The sequence below is a fragment of the Mercenaria mercenaria genome, chromosome 7, assembly GCF_021730395.1.
Source record: "Mercenaria mercenaria strain notata chromosome 7, MADL_Memer_1, whole genome shotgun sequence".
NCBI lineage: Eukaryota > Metazoa > Mollusca > Bivalvia > Venerida > Veneridae > Mercenaria > Mercenaria mercenaria.
In genome coordinates this window covers 4,264,031-4,287,997 of record NC_069367.1, presented here as the reverse complement: position 1 = coordinate 4,287,997, position 23,967 = coordinate 4,264,031, and the positions used below count along the sequence as shown (strand labels likewise).

The following is a 23,967-nucleotide window of genomic DNA, read 5'->3' as shown; positions in this document are numbered from 1 at the left end:
GATCATCGTACCCTACTTTACGATACTTGACTCGTTTTTGGACACGTAACTCGTTTACAATAAAATGTGCAATGTTACTTCGATGGACGTAAACTTTGGAAAATAAACTGTTTGGCCTCCGCAACTTGTCAATCATGGTAATTATATCTACAATACATTTAATATACACTGATGAAACTATGTTGATAAATTTAAATGCAAAAAGCTTGAGCATTTATGATTAATTCGTTTACTTATTCGTTTTGAAAGAGCTTGCTCAAAGTTAAATAATTTAAATGGTAAAACTCTTCATATCACAAATACAATTATTACAACAGGGTTACCGGTATCTTTTAAAATAGAAAACTTTCACTAAATTTTACTACAGATCGTCTGAGATTGTATGAACATTGCAATACTGACTGGAAAGTAATTTTTAGTTATGTTTTTAATTGTTCTTAAGAAAGATACATACAGTGGCTGCAAACGAGAATATTACACAGAATTCTAACAACCAATTATCTTTTGTTCAAAATGATCATTATAAAAACAATTTAATATGTACATTTTGTCAGGAAAATGAAGGAACTCTAACGCACTTATTACACGACTGCAGTAAAGTAATACCCTTGATTCAGTATGTTTCAAGAAAGACGTAGAATTTTATCCAAATTTTAGATTAAATTATATGTGTGCACTTTAAGGATCTTGTAAAAATGAAAGTAAAGTGGACATTGTATTATTAGAATTAAAGCAATATGTATTTTTATGTAAAACAAAAAACTCTTACCTACTATAGAGGTATAAAAAATAGTCTAAGCTTGGTTTCGAAAATTTATAGCTCAGTTAATTCCAGTAAGGTTTACAGAAATAGGTTGGCAATTGTAAGATATATTACACAAAATTACATTAATTCCCGTACATGTACTGAGTTCAAAGAATGCATGAAAATGCTTTTTTTCTCTCTGTAATTTTTATGTTAATTTTTCATATTTAGAAATATAAAAATACATAGCTTCAGGTCCATAGACAACGAAGTTGCTTACATTTTAATTCTGTGATATATCAGAATGTACATATTAAACTAGTAAAATAAACCCTTTTATTTTATATCTATTTTATCTATACAGTCGTTAGTGGGCATAATGTCTCATCCACGTATAATAACCACCCAAATCGCCAAATGGCTGTTGTAAGGAGGTTGCATCATATAATTTATTTATTACTGATACGCAGAAAAACAACATTAAATGAATTACGTATATTACGTATGAAGTGAAATAAATATAAAATAAAAAGATTATTTAGGGCCTAACATTGTTCTGTATTATATATATTTACACTCATGCCAAGCTGAAAAATACAGAAAAGGCAATAATACAATATTCAGTAGAACATTTTTAATAAATTAAACTAAGATAAAATAGATATAGAATAAAAAGGTTATTTAACATTGTACTGTACAATACGAGATATATTTGGACTCGTACCCAGCTGAGAAAACGATATTGGACTCGCCTAGTACAGAACAATGTTACATAACCTACTATTACTTTAATACGAAAAGTACTGTATTTTTAGTCTAAAAGGCATATACTTGAAATGCATTACAATAAACAAGAAAATGTACAATCTTATTATGTATATGAATGTCGCTTTTAGCAAGGTGAATGGGGGATGGCTGTCCTATGCCAGGAATCCAGATGGTTGGGAAAAATAAATTTTGGGGCTTGAAGCTAAAAGAGGACAAAGGTATATACTTTTTTTCATACTTATGCTAGTTGTCTGCTGCATGAGCCGATGTAACGATATCGAAAGTTTGTGAGTTCTGGTCTTTTGGTTCCATAATGTGAATTGAGTATTTTGATAACATTAAATAATATAAAAAGTACAGTAAAGATGGTTTGTCAACCGTTTGGGGAGAAAAAAAGTTAACAACCAGAGAATAGCAAATAGTCTTAATTTTTAGTGTGAGATAAGCTTTAAAGATCTAGTGTAAATCAGTGGCAGACAGAGAAAAGTGATTAGTAAAATATTCAATTTTTTTCTCAATGCTTTAAATGTATACGTTGATAATTTTTATTGTTGTTGGATTCTCTGATGATTATTTTCAGAATTTTCGGTCTTTTCCAGTAATATCTGAGTATGTACTGAATTCTATGTTCCAACAAAAAATGAAACTCATCGTCTAATCTAATTTTAGTGCCCTTTCGTATATTTCAATGTTTCTACTAGGTTTATGTCATCTTCCTCTCTCGATCACTAATCTGTGTGCAGAAACTCTTGATCTTGTCAAAGCATATCTATTTGTTTTATAACTATTATATCTAGATATATAACTCATAACTAAATTCTGTAAACCTTTTATATGCTGAGGCACGTGTTGAGTTAATTAATTCTGCATTCCAGTCTTTACTAAATGTATCCTTAGTTTTTTGTTTTAGTTCACTAATAAATAGATTTTCATTTCCTACTCCTTTGAATAACCAAACATAATGAAATATTAAATTTCTTAATGTGCATGTAACAGATTTTTTATTTATTTATTTATTTATTTTTAATTATTTATTATTATTATTTTTTAGCTATTATAGATAAATTTAAAGCGTCTAACGTCATATTTACGTAAAACGCCTTCAGCATAAATGATTCTTAACTAGTGCAAATAAAAAAAATGGTTTATTTTATTCCAGCGAAGTCATATATATCGATAAAAAATATGCTAGAAATGCTAGAAAACTCCTGACACTTGCTTCAGATCGACAGGAAAGCCATATTCCAACAACGCATGTCGTAACGTTTTGTAGTACGTACATTTGTAATGAAGGAACACAGTCTTTTGATGTTCTTGTTTTATTTGTTAGATAAATGTTGTCACGAATCTTAAACAGATTTATAATGATTATTGATGAATAAAAGATAAATATAAGTTCCTACTAACTCTTTATTTGTAAAATTCAGGTTATTTATTATCTTTGATAACAACAGTTATCACAGTATTCCCATGTTACGCACATTTCATCTAAAAAAACTTCTTCAGAGTCATTTATTTATTTTTCTATTCCTCAGTTAATTGTTCGACTTCAGAAGCAAGTGCACCGCAATATTGAAATACGCTAGAAAGCATTTTGTTCACCTGTACTAGGATTTTCCTAAACATAACCAAAGCCACATTTATATAATTAACTTTTTACGTTTGACGCCAAACTGTTCTTGTTATTCGACAGTCTTTAACTGAAGTAAAATAACATGTTTTTAAGATGCAATTGTCTGTTTTTAAAATTTCCAACTAATATTATATTATTCGTATGCACCGGTTAACATAAAATGGGTATCGTCCTAGCTCACGATAAATGTATACAGTACTGGTAGACACTTTAACATTGAGAATCCTTTTGCAATATTTCAAGTGTATTTTTTCCAACTCTTTTGCTCTAGTGTAACCCCATATTTCTGATGAATAGCATAAAATTGCAGCGACAAAAGCATCAAATTGCTGACAAAATGTCTTTGGAGAAATCTCATTGATTTTACATAGAAGAGTGTTCATAGCTTTGAGGGCTTTATCTGTAATCAGCTGTTCATTGCTTCGAATCTAAAAGTACACCTAAATAATTAAAACTCTCGACATCTTCTTAATCGACATTTTATATGTCCATTTTACGTCTGCACGTAATTGTTCGCTTTTCGAAAGACCATCAACCTTTAGGTTTTAAAATGTTACACTGTAGGTCCCATTTATCACTATCACAACCGTTGTTTGGATCATTCAAGTTGCGTTGCACAGCTTCTGCTTAAGATAACTATTTATTTTATGCTCTTCATTCACCAGTGAAATAAAATTGATATTTCCATTGCGTCAAATAGTGAAAACATCATTTTTATTTTTCACTGGTACGGAACTACATTTGAATGCGAAATGATATGAATTATAAATGATAGGAATTCCGTTGCAAAATATTCTTCAGTAAAGGTAAAGATGTATAAAAATAATAAAATGATCATAAATATTTATATTGTATCATAATGAAATGTAAAAGAAATCAGGAAACGTAATAGAACTATTGATAGTTTTTTTCTATAAAGCATCCTGACGTCACGACATTATATGGTGTTATGATGCGATGCACGTGACGTAGCGCGGAGCAACTAATGGTAAACCGTAAAACATAATTTAAATAAATAATTTGTTGTTTAGTGTAAATCGTATATTTAGAACAAATAATCATTAAACATATTAAAATAAATAACATTAATTTGTTTATAAAAAAGTTATTAGTAAGGATAATGTATTCGATAACTCCCACGGTAATGGCGAACAGGCAATTTTAAATCTGAATCCATGAGTAATGTACAATATATATCTTTCGATTGATGAAAGACTATAAATAAAAAATACGTGACATTTAACTTTTTAGATTTATCTTTTGATATAAGAAAGAGCTGAACTATTGTTAGATATCAACAAATCAAGGCAAAAGCAAAAACCAAAGTTAGCTGAGTTTGCGAAAATTCCAGAATTGCAACCTAAATCCGGAGACTGTTTACACACAAACCAAAAACGGTGAAAATATTTATTTTCTTAGCTTTGTCCAATTTTTAAACATTCCTCTGGCCAGATATCAATATAATAAATGTTCCTTTATAGGCAAGAACACACTTAATGGCTGGTCTTCGTTATTTTACATAAAGTTAAAAACTTCTCATGGAGGACTCATTTTAAATGACATTGATTTCAAACTTACATTTTATGAAGAATATAGTCAGCACTGAATACAAAATTAATTCGAAAAAAGTGGGGGTCATGTTTGGTGCAAGAGAATCATTTTGGACAAACAAACTCACTGTAAAATACAAACTGAGGCCCCAAATTGTAGTCGTGTTGTATGACCTTAGTTTCCGTGATAAATATTATAATGATATTATCTCATTAAGAAAATGCTACTTCAATGTCAAGCATAGATCTTGTATTATATTTCACCAAAACATTGCAAAGAAAAGCAAATAAAAAAGAACTTGTTTGAATCCACCATTATGCGACTACCTTTTGTTCGCATCATTTTCCTTTTTAGTGTCTGCATACCTATAAATTACATTAACCAGAGAAGTTTTACTAGAATAAACAATCAGATAAATGCCACGAAAAAATACCTCATTCGACTAAACTATGGGCAATTGCGTCACACATTCTGTTTTCTAGTTTAACAATAAAGATGTTATTTGCATTCAGGACCTGTTGATAACATGCTGTTTTGTTCGAGAGCATCCTCTGATACTAATCAAATAAACATTGGTTGTAGGAATTCAAAAATGGCAGTCTGCTATTATTCCGCTTTGTTGCGTTCTTAGCTTTCAAAGGATCTTCTGATAGATTTAATCATGCAATTATTCTGCTGCGCAAATATATAACCACGATAGTAATAGTAATTTACAGATTTCTTTACAAAATACAGTATTGTTCCTCTGCTATCTATTGGATATCAGACACAATCCTATGAAATATCTAAATGTTTACTTCCATTGAACGAATTGTTGCGCAGCTGTCTCAGAACTACTTTTTGTCCATGAATTAATTTATCTTAAAATGTTTTATCCTTTTATTTATTATGCCTTTGCAAACTTTCTGAAGTTTACTGGGAATGTTTGTTGTTCATGTCACCGCAACTATGAAGAGACTTTCTGTCAAATATCTTGAACTGTGTAACAATAATTGTGAAACTTTGTGATACTTTAGCACAATATTGCATGAATACTCTCTCTCTAAATTGTAAATAAAATACATTCTAGTATAAAATAAATATACAAATGGGAATAATAATTCCAGCTTGTTATTAGGAATATCGTACCATTATTTTTTGTAAGAAAGCCTAGACAAATTTGATGGAATGTAACGTTTGATCAAGCACCCTTAAGACTTAAGACTATTCAAGCACTGATGTCCATAATTTCTACTATACTTTGTAAAACATGCTTGCCATAACGGTCAACGGACTACGTATCTTTATCTTTTGTCAATTTTGGAAAATATCCAATGAGCATCTTTTATGACTAAATTGAAGAAAATCTAAATCCAAAGAAATTTAGACTGTTTCAATACTTTACATGTAGTACTGTTTACACATGCAAACATGTAGATTTTATATTTACGCAATTCACTTACGGTATAAGCAGAAATCTTCGCGAGGTCCACTACCGTTCATGAACAGGCTCAGTCAAACCGCCTGCAACATTTTCGTTTTTGTCGTGTTTAGCTACCTGTGAAGTTTCCAGTTTTCTCTATTTAATTTTGTTATATTCGCAAAGCCCTACATTTTACCATTAGTATAATTCAAATTAAAGTAGGATACCAAATAAACAATTTCGCGAATATTAACCCTCGCGAACATACTCAAAATTTCAAATTCACGAAATTTTGACTCGGCGGAAATATGTGCTTTTAGAGGAAGTTATTGTTTGATAAACTATACACAGTACAGTTTATTTCATGGAATGGTGATTATGTTTAGAAAGTATAGAAATTAAAGTCAAACTTTAAATCCGTGCAATTGTTGCTGACTTATGAATGCCAAAATGACACCCTCCCCCATCCGCCTCCTATACCCATGTTCACGTCAAATGCTTACCAGTTCTCTGTTACGTTGCTTAGGGGACTGAAATTAAGTGCATTATCACATTTAAAATCTTATTGTCTACAGACGATTTTTTCAGCACAAACCTACACAATTCTGAAACTCCAACACCTAATACTTAAACACCCTGCTTTACGTAGTGATCTACTTTTTACTTTCACATGAACTTCGTGAAAATCATTCTGATTACACTGATATAGTACACCCATTCTACAAGATGACATGTGGACAATTTAGGTCCTCCCTAAATTACTGTATTTTCGCAATTTCAGCTGCAAAATTATTCAGTCAATTTTTGCAACAAAGTTTAAGAAACATGTAAAAAATACACTGTAGAAAAAAAAAACTGTTGTCTAAACTCAGTACATCAAGCACTGTGAATACAATTACATTAACTTAATGATATATTCAGACATTAAACACATTGTCTTGGCCTAATATGTATACAGTACAGTAAATTTGTAACTTAACTCTTGTGTTTCTCATTTTTTCCATGCATGTTGAATTACCATCATTGAAATACAATAAAATACATTTATTCTGTAGCATGTCTTAAAGTTAGAAGTCAATAAAACTTACATACCTAATTCTTCATGTGAGGAAGCCATCCAGCTGGCTTACGGAAGGACGGTGGTTCTACCCAGGTGCCCGCTCGTGATGAAATAATGGGGCACCTGAGGTCTCCTCCACCATTAAAGCTGGAAAGTCGCCATATGACCTATCATGTGTCGGTGCGACGTTAAATCTAAAAAAATAAAATAAATAAAAAGTACCGATGACATATAATTGTCATTCTTCTAATAACAGGAGATACAAATTACATTTAATTTCATTCCAAGATTACAATATAGAATTGAAATATATTCTTTCGATTATCTTCATGCGTTAATGAAGGTAACAGAATGACATCTGTGCAGTTAATTCATTAATTTGTATATGCACTGCGCAGAGGCACTAACTCTGAAGACCAGTCCTTGTCCGTCAAAAGCACGGTGAGAGACCTATTTACCGGTGTATTTGTTAAAATGTTATTTTTTCTTGTGTCGTCATGCTGGAAAGCTGGCATTTGACCTCCACTTCTGCTCGTTGTTACTGTTGCACATAAAGGGCACATTTTTAAGAGCACTTTTCTGAACTTACTTCCAAATATGACATATACTATAAGGTTTAATGAGAGTGATAGATATGACATGAGCAAAGTGATTTGTTGTATAGCTTCTTCCTGAATTGAATAACCTTTTCGATAGTTGTTTTCATCCACAAAAGAAGATATCATAATGATGAGTCTGTTTATATGCGAAGGTAGATTCAAACAAAAGAAGGTGACAGTCACAGCAAATAGCATCTTTGTCACTTTCGCAAGAGGACTCGTAGCTTTGTGTGTCCCTGACGTTCTCCGCCGGTTACTAATGTGGTAGGATTTTATCAGGCTGCATACTATCGCAGCCATAAGGTAAATAATACAACAGAGAGGCAAGGCGAGTGTTATAACAGTGTCTGTATATATGAGCGCCTGAACTGTGTTGACATGTTGTGAAAGTGGAACGCAATTGTCAGAACTCATTGCCCAGAAAGAGAAACTGTAGAAGCATGCCGAAATAAGACACAACAAAGCAACAACAATTTCTGCCATAGTCGTTGTACAAACACGTTTAACAACAAATGGCTTACAGATTCGAATATAGTTTTCAAATGTTACAAACACAACCAGCCACACAGAGATACAACCACATACATAACTTATGAAAATGATTATTTTGCATGAAGAACTAAGTGTTCCTAATCGAAGTTGAAACGTTTGTGAAATCCAAATAATCAATAATGTTGACAGGAATCCATTGTCTGAGAAACCTCTCGCTGCCAGAAATATGCTACAAGAACTATTTTTCAAAGGCTTCTGTAGAAACACAATTGATGACAACGTGTTGCTGAGTAATCCGAGAAGAGAGATGACTGGAATTGTGTATTGTTCTATAAAAGATGTAATTGGGTGGTAAGGAACGGCAGAAAGCGGCTGTGTAATGTTTTCATAAAGCAGTTCATGTTTTATGTCTGTTTTGAAGTGGTCTGTAAGCACAGTGGCGTTAACGTTTACGTCATGACTCATCCTAAAAAAAGAAAATCATAAATACAAAATGTAATTAAATGTATGTTTTCAAAAAAGATATATAATTCATTCCCAATGACAAGATAACGAATACAGTTTAAGCATAACGTATGTTAAACTTGTTGCTGTTGGGCACTGGACCATGGCCAAGTGAAGTAATTCAACACAATACGTGAACACTAAAATTTCAAGTGCCCATGAGAAATTGTTAAATGATTCGCTTTAGAACTAGTTGCTGCTTTATCTTCTAGGTAATTGACCTTGTCTTGAGAAAGATTCTTCATAGCCTTTGCAGTCAATTATTTTACTTTATTCAAAGGCATTTTTAAATTCAATTGAATTCAATCATACAAAATTTCTTTAAGATAATTATATGTGAATCTTACCCATTTAAGTACAGTAAATATAATATCTAAATCTAAAAAAAGAGATTATTCCAATGTATTATATTTAAGCTTTAGCCTGCTGGCGGCGAGTCTGCCTTTGCGACCAGTGCAGACCAAAATAAGCCTGCACATCCGTTCTGCACTGTTCGCTATTCATTCAGTAAATTTTTAGTGAGAACCCCTTCAAATAATAAATGTTACCGCCCAAAATGAATGATGGACAGTTCATTTTAGAAATTAGCGGGCTAAAGGCTAAGATCGTACATTTAATGCCTGCCATCATTGTATGTAATTTATCTGCAAGAAGATAAACTACTTTAGTTAATTCTACCGTTCCAATTCTTTTCCTATTAGTATGTTTATTTGACAGTCGTCATGCATAAATGTTCATCTTGAAATGAATGTGTTTAAACTAAACAGACAATAAAATAGGAGTTATTTAAAAGTTGATATTCAAATAGAAAAAGTATTTAGATAAATTTAGAGATGTTCAATTCAAAAGGTAAACGGTTGAATATTTGAACAGTATGTTTTTTTTCTGTTTTTTTTTCCTTTATCTTATTCATATACTACTTTAAGAGATTTTCGCAGACATACTAGTTTTTATTTCTAATGATAATATACGTAGGTGATTGCGCTTGTACAATCAATTTAAAGAAGATCTCTTATAAATAATTGATACGTTTATGTTACGCTTTACAAGAACAAGTGTGTATCGGGTTGTCCTATCATATCTAAAACTGTGAAACAAGTAAATGAATGCACATATCACTAAAATCTTTATTGAATTTTTATTTGTATTTTTGTAGGTAAAATCCATGCGCTGCAACGGCGAAATTTAAACGTCTAAAGTTTGCCCGAGGTGTGAATAAGGATAGTTAATACTTTCAGTCTATAACACAAATTTAGACATGCTTTTTGAAAGCAAAGTCTCAAAAACTACACTTCAGTATAAACTGCAGACAACTGTAGTGTAGAAAAACAGAAGTTGAAAACCACACGTCACCCAACACGACATAAACTAAAAATGTTGCAGGCTCGGATCGATAGAGCCTGTTCATGGACGGTAGTGGAAATGCCAGCTACCGTCCACGCTCTCCAGTCCCGGGTTAAGCTGAACTCAACATTTACACGTGTATTAAGTACTAGAATATAATTTAGAAACATCCGCAGCTTCGTCTTAGGTTTCAAAACTATCAAGAAGATAATTAAAGAAATATGAGGTAATGTATTGTTATTGATTGACAATTGACGCTGTGAGAAACACGTAATGATAGCTGACACTTTTGAAAGTCATTGTATTTAGAAAGGAACATTATCAAGACAAGCTCTCTAGCTTTTAAGATTGTTGATTTTATCATAGTACTTAAGATAATAATCGCCTACGTGTTTCGATAGAGAAAACACATGATTATACAAAAGAGCGGTTATGTGATACATTTCTTTGCTACGACCACAAAGGAAAGTTCAAGGTCATTGCAAACAATAATAGGAGCTAAAATTTATTCAATTACTTATTTTTTTTTTCTTTTTTTTTTATTTTTTTTATTTATTTTTTTTTTTTTTTTTTTTTTTTTTTTTTTTTTTTTTTTTTTTTTTTTTTTTTTGGTTTAATGGAAAAGACAGATCAGTACGTAGGCTGATTTTTTTCAAAGATCTCCTAAAAGAAAAACATGTCAAATAAAGACGGATTAAGTACTCTCTGATCTCCCAAAGCCGTAACAGCGGTTCCGTGAATTACGTCTTTAAAGTATTAGACATACTGAAGGTCTCAGAAGATGGGAATAGGATCTTCTTTTTAAATAAGTTAGTTCTTCACATTTGATAAACCAGAAGTAATGTTGTTACGTCATTTTTTCGGAAAACGTAAAATAAAGCCTGGATTTGGCGTACAAAATGAAAATCATTCTATGAATTAATGGCATCCCGTGAGTAAACTTATTACAATGGCACTTCTGCTATCTTTCTGAAGTTATAATATAATATAAAACATCCGACACGTTAAACAATTCAAAATAATGTCTCCAAATCAGCTTGAAACGTCTGGTAAAATAAGAACACGGACCTATACATTTTATTTCACCACATTATCGACCATATGTTTGTTTATCACTGTGAGAAGTTTCAGTAAACTCTACATGTAGAAAAAAAAATATTCGCAAATATGTTAAGAAAATTGTGATTTTTTCGTAGACTCCCATTATGAGAAATTGCGTGAGGTACTTTTTTTTCAAAACGTCTATAAAAAAGAAAAGCAATCACGCGGCCCTCTCTTTTTATTTTCTGAATTTTCTACGTATATTTTGAAGTTTGAAAAGATCAAGGTTTAATCAAATTCTACGTTGTAGTGAGAATTTCTATCCGAGCTTTTCGACAGTTTCAACTGTATGGCCAAACAATTGTAATTTTTCCTTGTAAAAATCTAACAATTTAAGTCAGACATAAACACAAAAAAAAATAAAAAAAGAAATACAAAATTGTAATAAAAAAAAGATTTTAACCTAACTAAGATATCCTACCAAACTGACTTTGAAAACAAATGAAATGATGTCAAAAATGAAAAAAAAACTTTTTTCTCTTCATGATAAACTAAAACCTTATCAAGATACTTTCAAACTGGAAACAAGTCATCCTACTACTAGTCTTGGAGCTCTTCAGAATAAATTTGAAATGGTACAGCTGACCTGTAGTATAACTTAGTGATCTATTTGTCTTTTATCAAAATTAATACAGCAAAACCATCAACAGCAAGCTGCGACTTCTGACTAATATTTAGCGACCAAAAATATGTTCAATAAAATCTGTTAAAAGATCCTTTGGAAGCATAGAATGCAACCAAGCAAAATAATAGCAAATTTGGTTTGATTGTGTCTGTTTAAGACTAACATGAATGTAACTGTAGCTTGTGTTATAACATTAAAGCATAAATTATCTTTGAACCTACAAGAATCTCTGATTTGTTTTAGATTTTTCTGTGTCTTGTTATTTTGTTGTTGTTATTGTTGTTGTGTTTTGTTGTTTTTGTTTTTGCTTGTTTTTGTTTTGTTTCTCTTGCTTTTTGTTTTCTTTTCCTTTTTGTTTTCTTTCTTTTTTTGCATATTAAAGATGTATCCATAAATAGTATACAAATATGTAGTTTGTCATTAAAAAAATACTTTAGTTCTCTTTTACAAGTAGAAATTTCAGATAAGTCAAGTGATGTTTTCGTTTCGTTTTTAAATACTGGAACCGAGTCATGGTTGTAATGAAAAGAAAAACATCTAAAATACAACTGAATCATATTCTGAAAGAGAAAACGTCTTATGAGACTGCAGTTGAGTCATGTTCCGAATATGAATACAATGTATATCGAATTTTTTATTTTTTTTGTATTTATAAACGAGTCTGAAGGACTTCGAGATTTTTTTCTTTTTGCAATTTTTAGAAAGTTTTTTTTTCACAAATTTTTGACAGTTATTGATAACTTAAACTGTTATACCAATCAATATCAGTTATGTTTTGCTTGCGAAGTTGTCCAACTCTTAACTAAGACTTTTGAAATATTTCTGCTATATATAAAAATTAGATGTAATTATTTAATACTGAAATATTTAATGATAAATAGAAAAAGCAAAAAAAAAGAACAAAAATCAGAAGTAGTCTTACTTTTGTATTTAATCCAAAAATATTGAAAATGTACTTCAGACCATCCTCATCATTGTCCTTCAGGATAACTACTAACAGAACGCCAATAACAAAAGCAATATACACTACAGTGAATGATCTGATACGACATCAAACTGGAAGTAAAGTTGGTGTCTAGTGTGCGTAAATACGAGCGAGATATTTTTTGATTCTTCTTACAGTGGCCAAAGTGTAAAGTGCAAATGATTAAAGGACTAATTGACATTTTGGTGTGCGCTATTTATAGAACTTTTTCAGAACATGGATATGTGTTATCAATAATGTAGCCCGGTAACACGTTATTTACGATATTTACAGTACAATACTAAATTTGTTTCTAACTGTTTGTATTGACTCGTGAAGTTCAAGTCGTCTGTTAATATACTTATTTGCTTCTTCTTCCATGTGATCTAATATTATATTTTTTATATCATATCAAAAACATGTATCAATTTAATGAAAACTAGATTTCATAAATGCTAAATCTAGACCAGATATTACTAGTATGTATCTTCAAGATATCAGGTAGAAAACTAAGAGCATCTAGAGTGACAACTTTGTGTTTTGGACAGCAGACGACACAGTTTCGAAGATGACACAGACATTGTCTGACATTGTCTCTAGTAAAACAGTTTGTAAATGTAGTATATAGAGTACAAGACCGTTTAAAGGCGGTGCCCAAATGTGTTCCTTTATTTGTTCGTTTTGTCCTCGTGTGTTTGCTTTGTATGTTTGTTTGTTTTGGGTTTAACGACTTTTTTCAACAGTATTTCAGTCATGTAACGGCGGGCAGTTAACCTAATCAGTGTTCCTGGATTCTGTACCAGTACAAACCTGTTGTCCGCAAGTAACTGCTAACTTCCCCACATATATCAGAGATGGAGGACTAATGATTTCAGACACAATGTCATTTATCAAATTGTCACGGAGAACATACTCCCCGCCCGAGGATCGAACTTACGACCCCGCGATCCGTAGACCAACACTCTACCTACTGAGCTAAGCGGGCGGGCCGCTTTGTATAGGAGTGTGTGTGTTGGCAGTGTGCACATCTGAGTTTCGTTTTGGGGAGGTTATGTTTTTGGTTTTTGGAACGGGGCATTACCTGTTTGATATTTTATTTTATTTATTTATTTATTTTTTTTTTTTTGGATTTAACGTCGCACCGACACATGATAGGTTATACGGCGACTTTCCAGCTTTAATGGTGGAGGAAGACCCCAGGTGCCCCTCCGTGCATTATTTCATCACGAGCGGGCACCTGGGTAGAACCATCGACCTTCCGTAAGCCAGCTGGATGGCTTCCTCACATGAAGAATTCAACGCCCCAAGTGAGGCTCGAACCAACATCGGTGAGGGGCAAGTGATTTGAAGTCAGCGACCTTAACCACTCGGCCACGGAGGCCCCTGTTTGATGTTTATCCTTGTTTTGTTTTCATATGATTTGACTAAGTGACTTGAGAATGTATTACAGATGATCTAGTTTCGAACTTGAACTAGATAGTATTGAAACGTTCTGGCCAGATTTCATGTAGCTCAGGTGGCCTATTGTGAGTAATCAAACTTTCCCTACGGTTGAACCGGGTGACCTAGCTTTAAATTTCAGATTCAAACTTAATTTATACCTTTATTATGTCATGTTTCATGAAGATCTAGTAAAACATTGCTTAAGTTATCAAGCCTTTTATGATTTAACCTAGTGACCTAGTCTTTGACTTGAGATAACACAAAGTCAAACTTGACCTACAGCTACAAATTTTCCAATAAGGTTTCATGTAGATCTGGGTGGAATTTTTTTTTCATGTAGATCTGGTTGGAAATTTTTTCGCGATTTAATTACCTTTGTGCCAAAATATTCGAAAATTGTGTCGTGATTATGTGGCCACTAGGTCAGTGTATTGACCTCTAGCGTTTAAACAGAAACAATTGACGGCGCATAATAAAGATCAAAATTTCAACGCTTTAGTAAGGTTTGTTTACAATCTAAATTTAAAACCAACTATCTACCTTTTGACAAATAATTAAAGACAAAGCCAACTTCGAAGCTGATTCTGTCAAAATATCAAACGGAACTGCTTCATGAAAATATCTTGTATTAGCTTTCCGAACTTTGATAGATTTTCATCAAAATAAGGAATACATTTGTAACATATTTTATTGATATTGCTTTTTTATGTATGTACATATATTTACCAAAACTTCTAGATACACAATTATTAAATAGCGTGCCTGAAATGGATGTAAGCATGAGGAAACCTACAGTTGCGCAAGGGCGTAGCCTGAGTGACAACATAGGCGTAGGAGTATTTAGAATTATATAAAAGAATGTCATTGCCATTTAGTTAGTCGTTTATCATTATGTCAAAGCACAATAACGGGTAATTTTATGGCAGTTGATCGTATAAACTATCTACATTTTCACGTGATGATATGATGTAAAATGACGTCATAAATGTTCAATAGTAAGTTATTGTGTCCGCTTCCAGATATTAGCAAGTCTATCCTGTACAAGTTGATACTAATTGTAGTAAGGTATATAATGATACAATATATTTCATAACACAAATAGTGCAAGTGTGATATTTTTAAAACGTTTAAAACGTAAATTCAATAAAGATAATGCATTTACCATAACTGCCCATACCCTTCCAAATAGAAAGGTCATTTTTAACTTATCTGAACACGCGATTAAGACCGTTCTTTTAATTTCAGAGTAGCAACTGGATGCTTCTGAAATAACCTTTAACTTCGTCATACGACGTCGCCCAGAATATTATTTTTAGCCATCTTTTCTTAGCCTTTCAGCTGGATTTTACTTTATTTATTAGTAGTGACCTTTTAAGTAAAAATGCAGATTACTCCTGTGGGCAGAGTGTGTATGTGTATCTGTGTGATTTGCTTATGGAATCAGCCCGACATCTTATCAACAGGTAGGAGTGTTGATGAATATATTCAAGACATATTACTGAATAAGTGGTAAATGTCAAAATTATTTTGTTGACATCGTGACAACGGTGGGAAAGGATGTTCTTCATTGTTTTTGCTTTATCTATGAGAGGTTTGGAGGAATGAAATTAGACTAAATGCCGTCTACGATTATCTAAACGCGGAAAAGCATTACTAAAGTTCATGTTCTCCAATGAATTACATGCATATGGAGGTTAAACAGAAAAAAACATTTGTTCGAACACACCCGTCTGAGTTAAAAAGGGTGAGGGGGAGTGGGGGGGGCGCTAAAACAGGATATTTGATGACATCCTTAACTAGTTATCAGAAAATTTAAGTACAGCTTAGTCATCAAAGTCCTTTCATCACCATTTGATATTCTATTGATTTCATTAATGGTGATGTTAAAAAACTACAAGATTATTTACTACAAATAAGAAATTATTCTATTCGCTAATGAGATGAAGTCTTGAGTTTCATCAAGGAAAATTTCCAATTCAAATATTAGAAACAAGATGATCTGCATACCCATTTGAATTGCGTGATTTCACATTGAAATGATTCGATGTGAAACTCCTACATTTCCTGGCCATGCAAATCGATAATAGTGCTTGCCTGAGGGTCGAACTGTAATTTACTTCGACGCGGCTGTTTATTGCTTTTAAATTAGAATTACTAATAGTTTATTTACATCATTGTTTCGGCGAAGGATTCATAAATAGGAATGTTGTCTTATAAAGTAGATCATCTGCCACTCCCTGTGTTACATATTAGTTCAAACTAATCCCCCTACCGATGCAATCTGTCATCAGTATTCGAAGTTGTGTTGTGAATAAAATCGTCTTCTAAAATCATACCTATTTTTTTGTAAAAAAAAATAACATTTGTTTAAAGGATAAGGAAGCCTGACTATATGTTAATTCTGTATGACTTTCATAACGCTGAAAGAAGATCAGACTACTATTGAAAAAGATATGGCAGTTTGAAATTTACGAAAATGGCTGATCATGGAGGCAGCCATTTTAGTATGTTTCTGGTGTCATTTATACATTGCTGAATTCATTATTTAGCAAATAACCTTTTAAATTGATTATTTTTCATGTTTTTAATTGTAAGGTGCAAACATGATAAATTCTTTCATTACACCTGGAATAAAGTAGAGAAATTGTTTTACAGAAATAAGTAAATACAGTTCAAATGTGTATCTGAAAATTTTATAAACCCGCCATTTTGTTTTTTGTTGCCATGGAAACAAAATGGCCGACAATTTGACCAAATATTTAAATTCTCATAATTTTCTAATTTTTACTCTGATTTTGAAAATTATTTCACTGCTTTTAATGATTTAAGGTATTCCAGCTGAAGAAATTGACGTAAGAACAACTTTTCCTTTCCCTTTAAGGTTTCCGTTCCAAAAATTGTTCGGATGTTGATATTAAAAACACTCGTATCATGATGCTTTAGTTAGTATAAATTTTGTCTTCGAATGTAAATAAATGTTTTAATATTTAAACTTAAAATCGTCCATTCTGAGATACTCCTACATCTCTTTTTTGGGTTCTTATTTGATATTCATTTGAACTCGCTTCCATTATAGGCTTAAGAAGGCTTAAGAAGGTAAGAAGATACTTCTAAAGCATACAGACTAAACAAGCAAACCAATGGCTGACTTGGCACTCCTTCAAATCCTCAATTAACGGCTTAAGTTAAACTATAATACAAACCTTGAATGAATTCCGTCATCCAAAGGAAAAAGAAACAAAACATAGATAAAGTAAGGGGCGTAATTTTTGATTAAAAGTAAAGTAAGTAAAAAACTGGATTAAACCCTCTAGTCCAGTTTAATAGTGATGATCAAAAACTTATCAATAAATCTGAGCAGTTAAAGCAAAGCTCCAATTTTTCCAAAGAGAATACCAGTACCAACAGATGCCTCTCAAATTACTCCGAGTAGGTTCGTAAGAGAGATGAACTGATCAGGATCTACGAAACCAGAGCCACCGAGATAGGCAAAAACTATCAACAAACAAAAATTGTGTCCATTTTCTTCACTCAACAAATAACACTCATCGGCGTTTTTTGATGAACTGTTACCAAAGCGACTTCTCTCCTAAGGGAATAATCGTAGAATAGCTTCGTTCATATATTTGAAGCTACGATAAATATGTCCCGCCGTTACATAACTGAAATACTGTTGAAAAATGGCGTTAAACCCAAAACAAACAAAACGATAAATATGTGCCTCTAGGTTGAGAATGAAAGACATTTCCGTCTACAGAGAGAAGTGTTCGGAGCGAGGAATTGGAATATTCCTTCCGACAGATTTCCGACGAGATTAAGGAGGGAGAAGAGATACAGGTCTTCTTAACTTGCTTTGCAAAAAGGCGTTTCATCAAGGTCATTTACGTCTAGAGAAACGTTTACTGAGATAATTGATATTTTACAGAAATGAATTATCACCGAGTATATTTGCCCTAGGTAATGTTGGACTACCCTTTTGCCCAACCCGTATATATGATTTTCATGTGTTGTATACAGGTGTATGTATACTTTTAGGACATATTAATGTGTTTTGAACAGGTTTCATAGCGATGCAGGGGCCTCCGTGGCCGAGTGGTTAAGGTCGCTGACTTCAAAGCACTTGCCCCTCATCGATGAGGGTTCGAGCCTCTCTCGGGGCGTGCCATCCAGCTGGCTTATGGACGGTGGTTCTACCCGGGTGCCCGCTTGTGATGAACTAATGCACGGAGGGGCACCCTGAGGTCTTTCTCCACCATCAAAGATGAAATGTCGCCATATGACCTATAATTGTGACGGTGCTACGTTAAACACAACAAAAAAATTAATAGATGCATACAGGCGCACTGGTTAATGTAATGAGGATTACATAGTATGAATATTTGATCTCTCGTATGATACCTGTGCAATAAAGTTCACATCAAGATATTTCTACACTAATTGGATAGGGATTCCATTTAGTTCCAGGATATGTTAATAAGGCATATTGCACATGTGCTTAAATAAGTATAACACATAGGAAGCCCCTTGTTACCATAATGGTTTTCAGTGAAACAGATCATATTATACAACAAAGAAATATATATATATTTATTTATTTATTTATTTATTTTGTGATAGATTTGCAATCACGTATAATCTGTTTGATTGCTGCCAATTTAAACCTTGACAAAATTAAATTATCTTACGTAAAGAAGTTGATTATCAAATAAAAATTGCTGACTGCTGATTACATGACATGACTGATTATTAATTTTCCTGTGTGTGCTGTAAATATTTTTATAGACATTTGTTTTTGTACTTCATCGTCACTGTATCCAAGTTTGTCAGAAGAATATATACCAAAGCATTTGAAAGTACATTCTTCCGTAATATTAGGAAAATAGAAAAAGTGGAAACTAAAAGATTCACCAGCATGACAAAACTTAAAGTGTTGCAGGCTTGGTTTGATTAATCATGTATATGGACGGTATGAAAATAATGATATCGAACACGGTCTCTAACAATAGGTTAAGCAAAACTTGGCATCAATGCATGCTACAAGTACAAAAATACAATTTACATACAACGCAAGTCGTTCGTGACGTACTTCCTTGCACCAATGAACAATATGAACTTGAATTTTCATTTCCTGGACAGACATATTGGCAATAATTATCAATATTAGATACTCAGACAGAGTTGAAATAAAATGCATGTAAGTACACAGTTTAGTTAGAAAAGAACCTTTAAGGCAAGTGAGAGTTTTTTTGCTTCAGGAACTGTTTTTCCTGTAAACATAGTGTGCGTCGTCTCGGCAAAAGCCATGAATCTCGGAATGATTAAATGATAGTTTGACTTGATTTACCAAAGTGATAATAAGGTGAAGGATAATATTTTTGTCCCCAGGGATTATCAATTTGGATAATTTGCAAGCGAGTCTTGACAATACCTCCGACAAGGAAATAAGCAGACGAATAATTTAACTTTGCGCTGACAAAATTAGATGAACTGTAGAGATTTATTGAAAGAAAACGTTGATAAAAACCAAAACGGTTGCAACATTTTAAATGGAGTAAAGATTGATTGGTTGAAATAAACTTTATTTCAAGAAACTGTGTAAATTTGAATGATGGATGGAAGAGCAATTATTACTGAAGAAATATATAAACATGTTTGCTGAAAGTCAATAAACGATTGCGGCAAAACTGATATTGTGAAATATTTTTATACAAAATTGACAGATAAAGGTATACCCAAGAAGGACAGTACAAGTGTTTGCATAACAAGAGTAGAAAAATATTAAAGGACAAGCTGAGTTATGAACAATTCTAGGGAGTGGCAACTCATGGTCAGTTCCTGTGTGTTATGTCATAAAGTGTGGTTGTCTTGTCAACAAGCACGAACCTCTGTAGACTATAGGCGATTAAATAAAGTGACTTAAACATGTGCCTACTTTGTTTCAAGGATATATCTTTGGCTTGAGAGTTGCGGTGTCGGCTATGGGGATTATTCAAATGTTAACTTAAAATTTGCCTTTTAATCACATTGTTTTACATACGCAAGCATGCATTTTTAACGTTAATGAGAAGTCCTTACCAGGACAAAACTATGTAAAAATGTGCATTGACCATTCTTTTAGCGTTCTACAGGGGTTAACTTTGATTATATGCATGGATGAAAGTTCTTTGTTTGAAAACAAATCTCTGAAAAGGTGTAAGACTTTGAATAGATAGTAATATATGATACTTAACCTGAAATCGAGTAAGTGTTACTTATTTCAAAAACAAATTGACACAAACAGAATAATATCAGTAATTGAGAAACCCGTTAATGATAGACTGTGCACAATTTTTGAATGAAGACCATTTGTTTAATTTTTTTTAAATGTTTGGTTACAACAGTATAGTTGTAAACAGAATCTTCATGCAACGGAGAAAGGCTAGATTTTTATCATTGAAATTGAATCATTTATAGCAGTATGAACTGATAAACGTTATGTTATGCATGCTTTGAATGTAGGTTTACTCACATACATTCTCCACTTTCTGCTTAATTTTAATTTACTATTACTTCATATGTAAATTTATTTATTTCATTATACTTTTTTGTGGAGGGTATTTGTAGATTTCAACTCAGTAATATTTTGAAAGGAAATCAGATTGTTTCATAATGGAGACAATAACATCACGTCAAGCGAAGATTGATGTTGTTATTTTGCAAAGATTTTAAATATTCAGAGCTTTTCTTTGAAGTGTTTCAATGCATGCAGAGAATGCATGCTGCTTTCTGTACAATGGTGGGGTCTGCTATGACGAGTGTGTAATCAATAAACTTCTAAATTCTGGGCTGCCGACCTGACAAGGCTTGTGCTTATATTTATAAGATACTAGTAGGCTAAAATAATTCGTGAATGATGTCAGTATTTTGGAGTTAGTAGAAAAGGGGTTGTTTTTATGTTTTCTGGACTTTATGGTGCTTTTTTTCAAAGGATGTTAAAGCTGATTGTAAAGAAGTCACATATATAATGCATCAGTTTGTAACGAGTATTAAGTATTGATTTATGATTTGTTGTAAATATATTTCTTATTTCAGATATGTGTTAATATATTAATTTTGTACTTGTGCTCTGTTATAACCTGAATCAAAATATTTCTGTTACACAAAATGGTATTGCAGAGGATACCTCAGTGTGTTAAAGTATTCAATTAGAATGAGCTATTTATGCAAAAACAGGTCAATTTTCCATCCATAAACTTCAATTTTGCTTGTATATATTAATTAAGTAGCGATAATTGCATGATACATTCGCGATTACCACGGTGTGCTTTAATGACATGATTAATATTGAGTATTCTACGAGAATGTTTCAATAAATTCTGTCGCTGATTGTTCACAGAAACGTTTTCTTACTTAACAGCACGGAATTTATGTACATAGTACTTTATATCGGATGTATATTCTACATGCCAATGAAATTTCGATTTCATCCAGATCCAGTTGCAATTGATTTAATATCCTGCTGTCATTGCGGATATCCATAAAATATGTATTTTCTGAATTTGTGACCACGATAGTTCTATAGCGGCATTAAGGGTTGAAAAGTTTCATTGAAGACGAAGGAGACAGAACAAAAACATTGCTGCCGTTAGGGATATGGACTCAGTGTTGTTAAATTTCTGGTCATTTAGGTTAATTGAGGAGAACATTCATTTTTGCTATAATAGATTCCCATTTATTAGGGAACTGAAAACTCTTCGCTTTGGAGGTTGAATTTTTCATGTCGGGACGCAATCCTGCTGGCTTACGGACGGGCCGCTGATTCTTTCCAGGAAACGCTGCACGAAGGATCAGTTGCGGGGTCTTACTCTACCTGTCCATATAATACTAGAAAGGTCGAAATATAACTTATAACTGTGTCGGTATACTGCTTAAACCTGAAACTAAATGCTTGCAGCTAGATACTTTAGAGCTGCTAGTATTAAAATATAAAGTATTAACCGTCATGTTTTGCTATATTACATTCTCAGAAAATTGTAAGATAATGATAATAATTAAATATTTACCTGAATTGTTTGATTTTAACTTATACTATGTGTTTCAGTACTACATAATAAACTAAAGACCTAGTATATCTGTACAACAAACGAGTGGCTTATGGTGCCATATACTTGTACACTGGTGTCCCTCAAGGATTTCTTGTGCTGCCCTAACTAAAACATGTCATTCATGTACAACTATAACATAACAATGAAGATGTCTGATGGTTCGGTTTACATAATATTATACTTAATTATTTTCATCATTAATTTATTATTGTTGTTATTATTATCATTATTATTATTATTATTATTATCATCATCATTATTATAATTATTACACCAGATTTATATAGCGACCTTCAAATGATAAACACGTTCAAAGGCGCTTTACATTTAGCAAACGCAGCCACACAGGGCGCAGAGCAATCTGACCAGAGTGACAAAGTAAGATAAAGGCCCCAGAACAGATAGAGAAAAATTCTTTATAAATACAAGCATGTCCGGCTGACTTAACCTAGCTCTTTGAGAAAAGACAGGCTGGGTCTTTAACGGTGTATAGCGAAGCCGTCTTTCCTATGAAGAACCAGTACAGGCCTTTTAGGTGGGAGACACTCAAGAGCATCTCATAAATTTCCAGTGCCTGGACCGGGATTCAATCCCCAGACTTCTGGCTTGACAGTCAAGTGTATTACCACTAGACCACTGGCCCACTATGAAATATGTTATACATATATCCCTAAACAGTTACGAAAACGGAACTTCATACATCTTCAAAGACATAAGCAAACTCAATCCAGCGTTGTCTGATTCGCCAGTGAACGTTGTTGACAACATATAACTTCACATACGGTAATAATATATTATTTCCGCTATATTAGTTTCTGTCTGTATCATCGTCAGGAAGAAAGTACATTCTGATTATCAAGACAATGAGAAGATGAAGAATAAATTGGAAAGATTTTCACCTAACATCTGCGGTACCAGACGACTTGACCTTTAAATGTCCTTCATGAATACCTTTCATGAATCAGTAAGTTTGATAGTATGCACTTCTTCCGCCATATATTTTGGGCATAATGTTAATGAAACGAATATATATCTATTTAAATCACCTTTTACACGACGTTCTGTTACATACTGCACAGTCATAAGATCTTCAAAATAAAAACGTTTTGTATCAGTTCAGAATATCATTCATGTCGTGACTGTCCTTCGGATTGTGTGGGCTGTTTTTGAAAAAAATGCAGTTTCGGTTTGGCCTAGCCTATCGTGGACGGTTATGGAAAAGCATAAAAAATCACAAACAAATATAAAACCATTGGCTTATGGTCTTAAGCTACCCAGTGATTTTAGCACTGACCATTTCATAGCGATGCCCAACTGTTTTGCTTCCTTTGTTCGTTTTGTCCTCATTAGTTTGCTCTGTAGGTAGATGTGCATGTATGCTAGTCGTGTGCATGTCAGTGTGATGAGTTGCGGATGCGAAGGCAGCGGGCTTTTTTTTTCAACCTGACTTTCGTCCTTGACTTTTACGGTCTGGCTTCATGTCGTCTGCTTGATATTACAGATATTAAACAAGTCAACTTCAGCTTGTTTCATTTGCCACTTTAGAAGAGCTTCATGTCACATGTGACTATTCTAACAGTTTCATTTAACCCTCTTCCCTACCCAGAAGATCATCTTTCATTTTCCAACATTCAGTAGTTTTTTTTTTTTTT

The 23,967-nt window shown here is 32.7% G+C and overlaps 1 protein-coding gene across 1 annotated transcript; it reads right to left on the bottom strand.

The window, feature by feature from the left end:
* Positions 1–7,266: 7,266 nt before the first annotated feature.
* Positions 7,267–12,809, bottom strand: LOC123555683 (FMRFamide receptor-like). Its single transcript, XM_045346273.2, has 2 exons — positions 12,747–12,809; positions 7,267–8,716 (listed from the first exon to the last, which is right to left on the bottom strand). The coding sequence occupies exon 2, from the start codon at positions 8,713–8,715 to the stop codon at positions 7,534–7,536; it is 1,182 nt and encodes a 393-aa protein (XP_045202208.2). The 5' UTR covers position 8,716; positions 12,747–12,809; the 3' UTR covers positions 7,267–7,533.
* Positions 12,810–23,967: the final 11,158 nt, after the last annotated feature.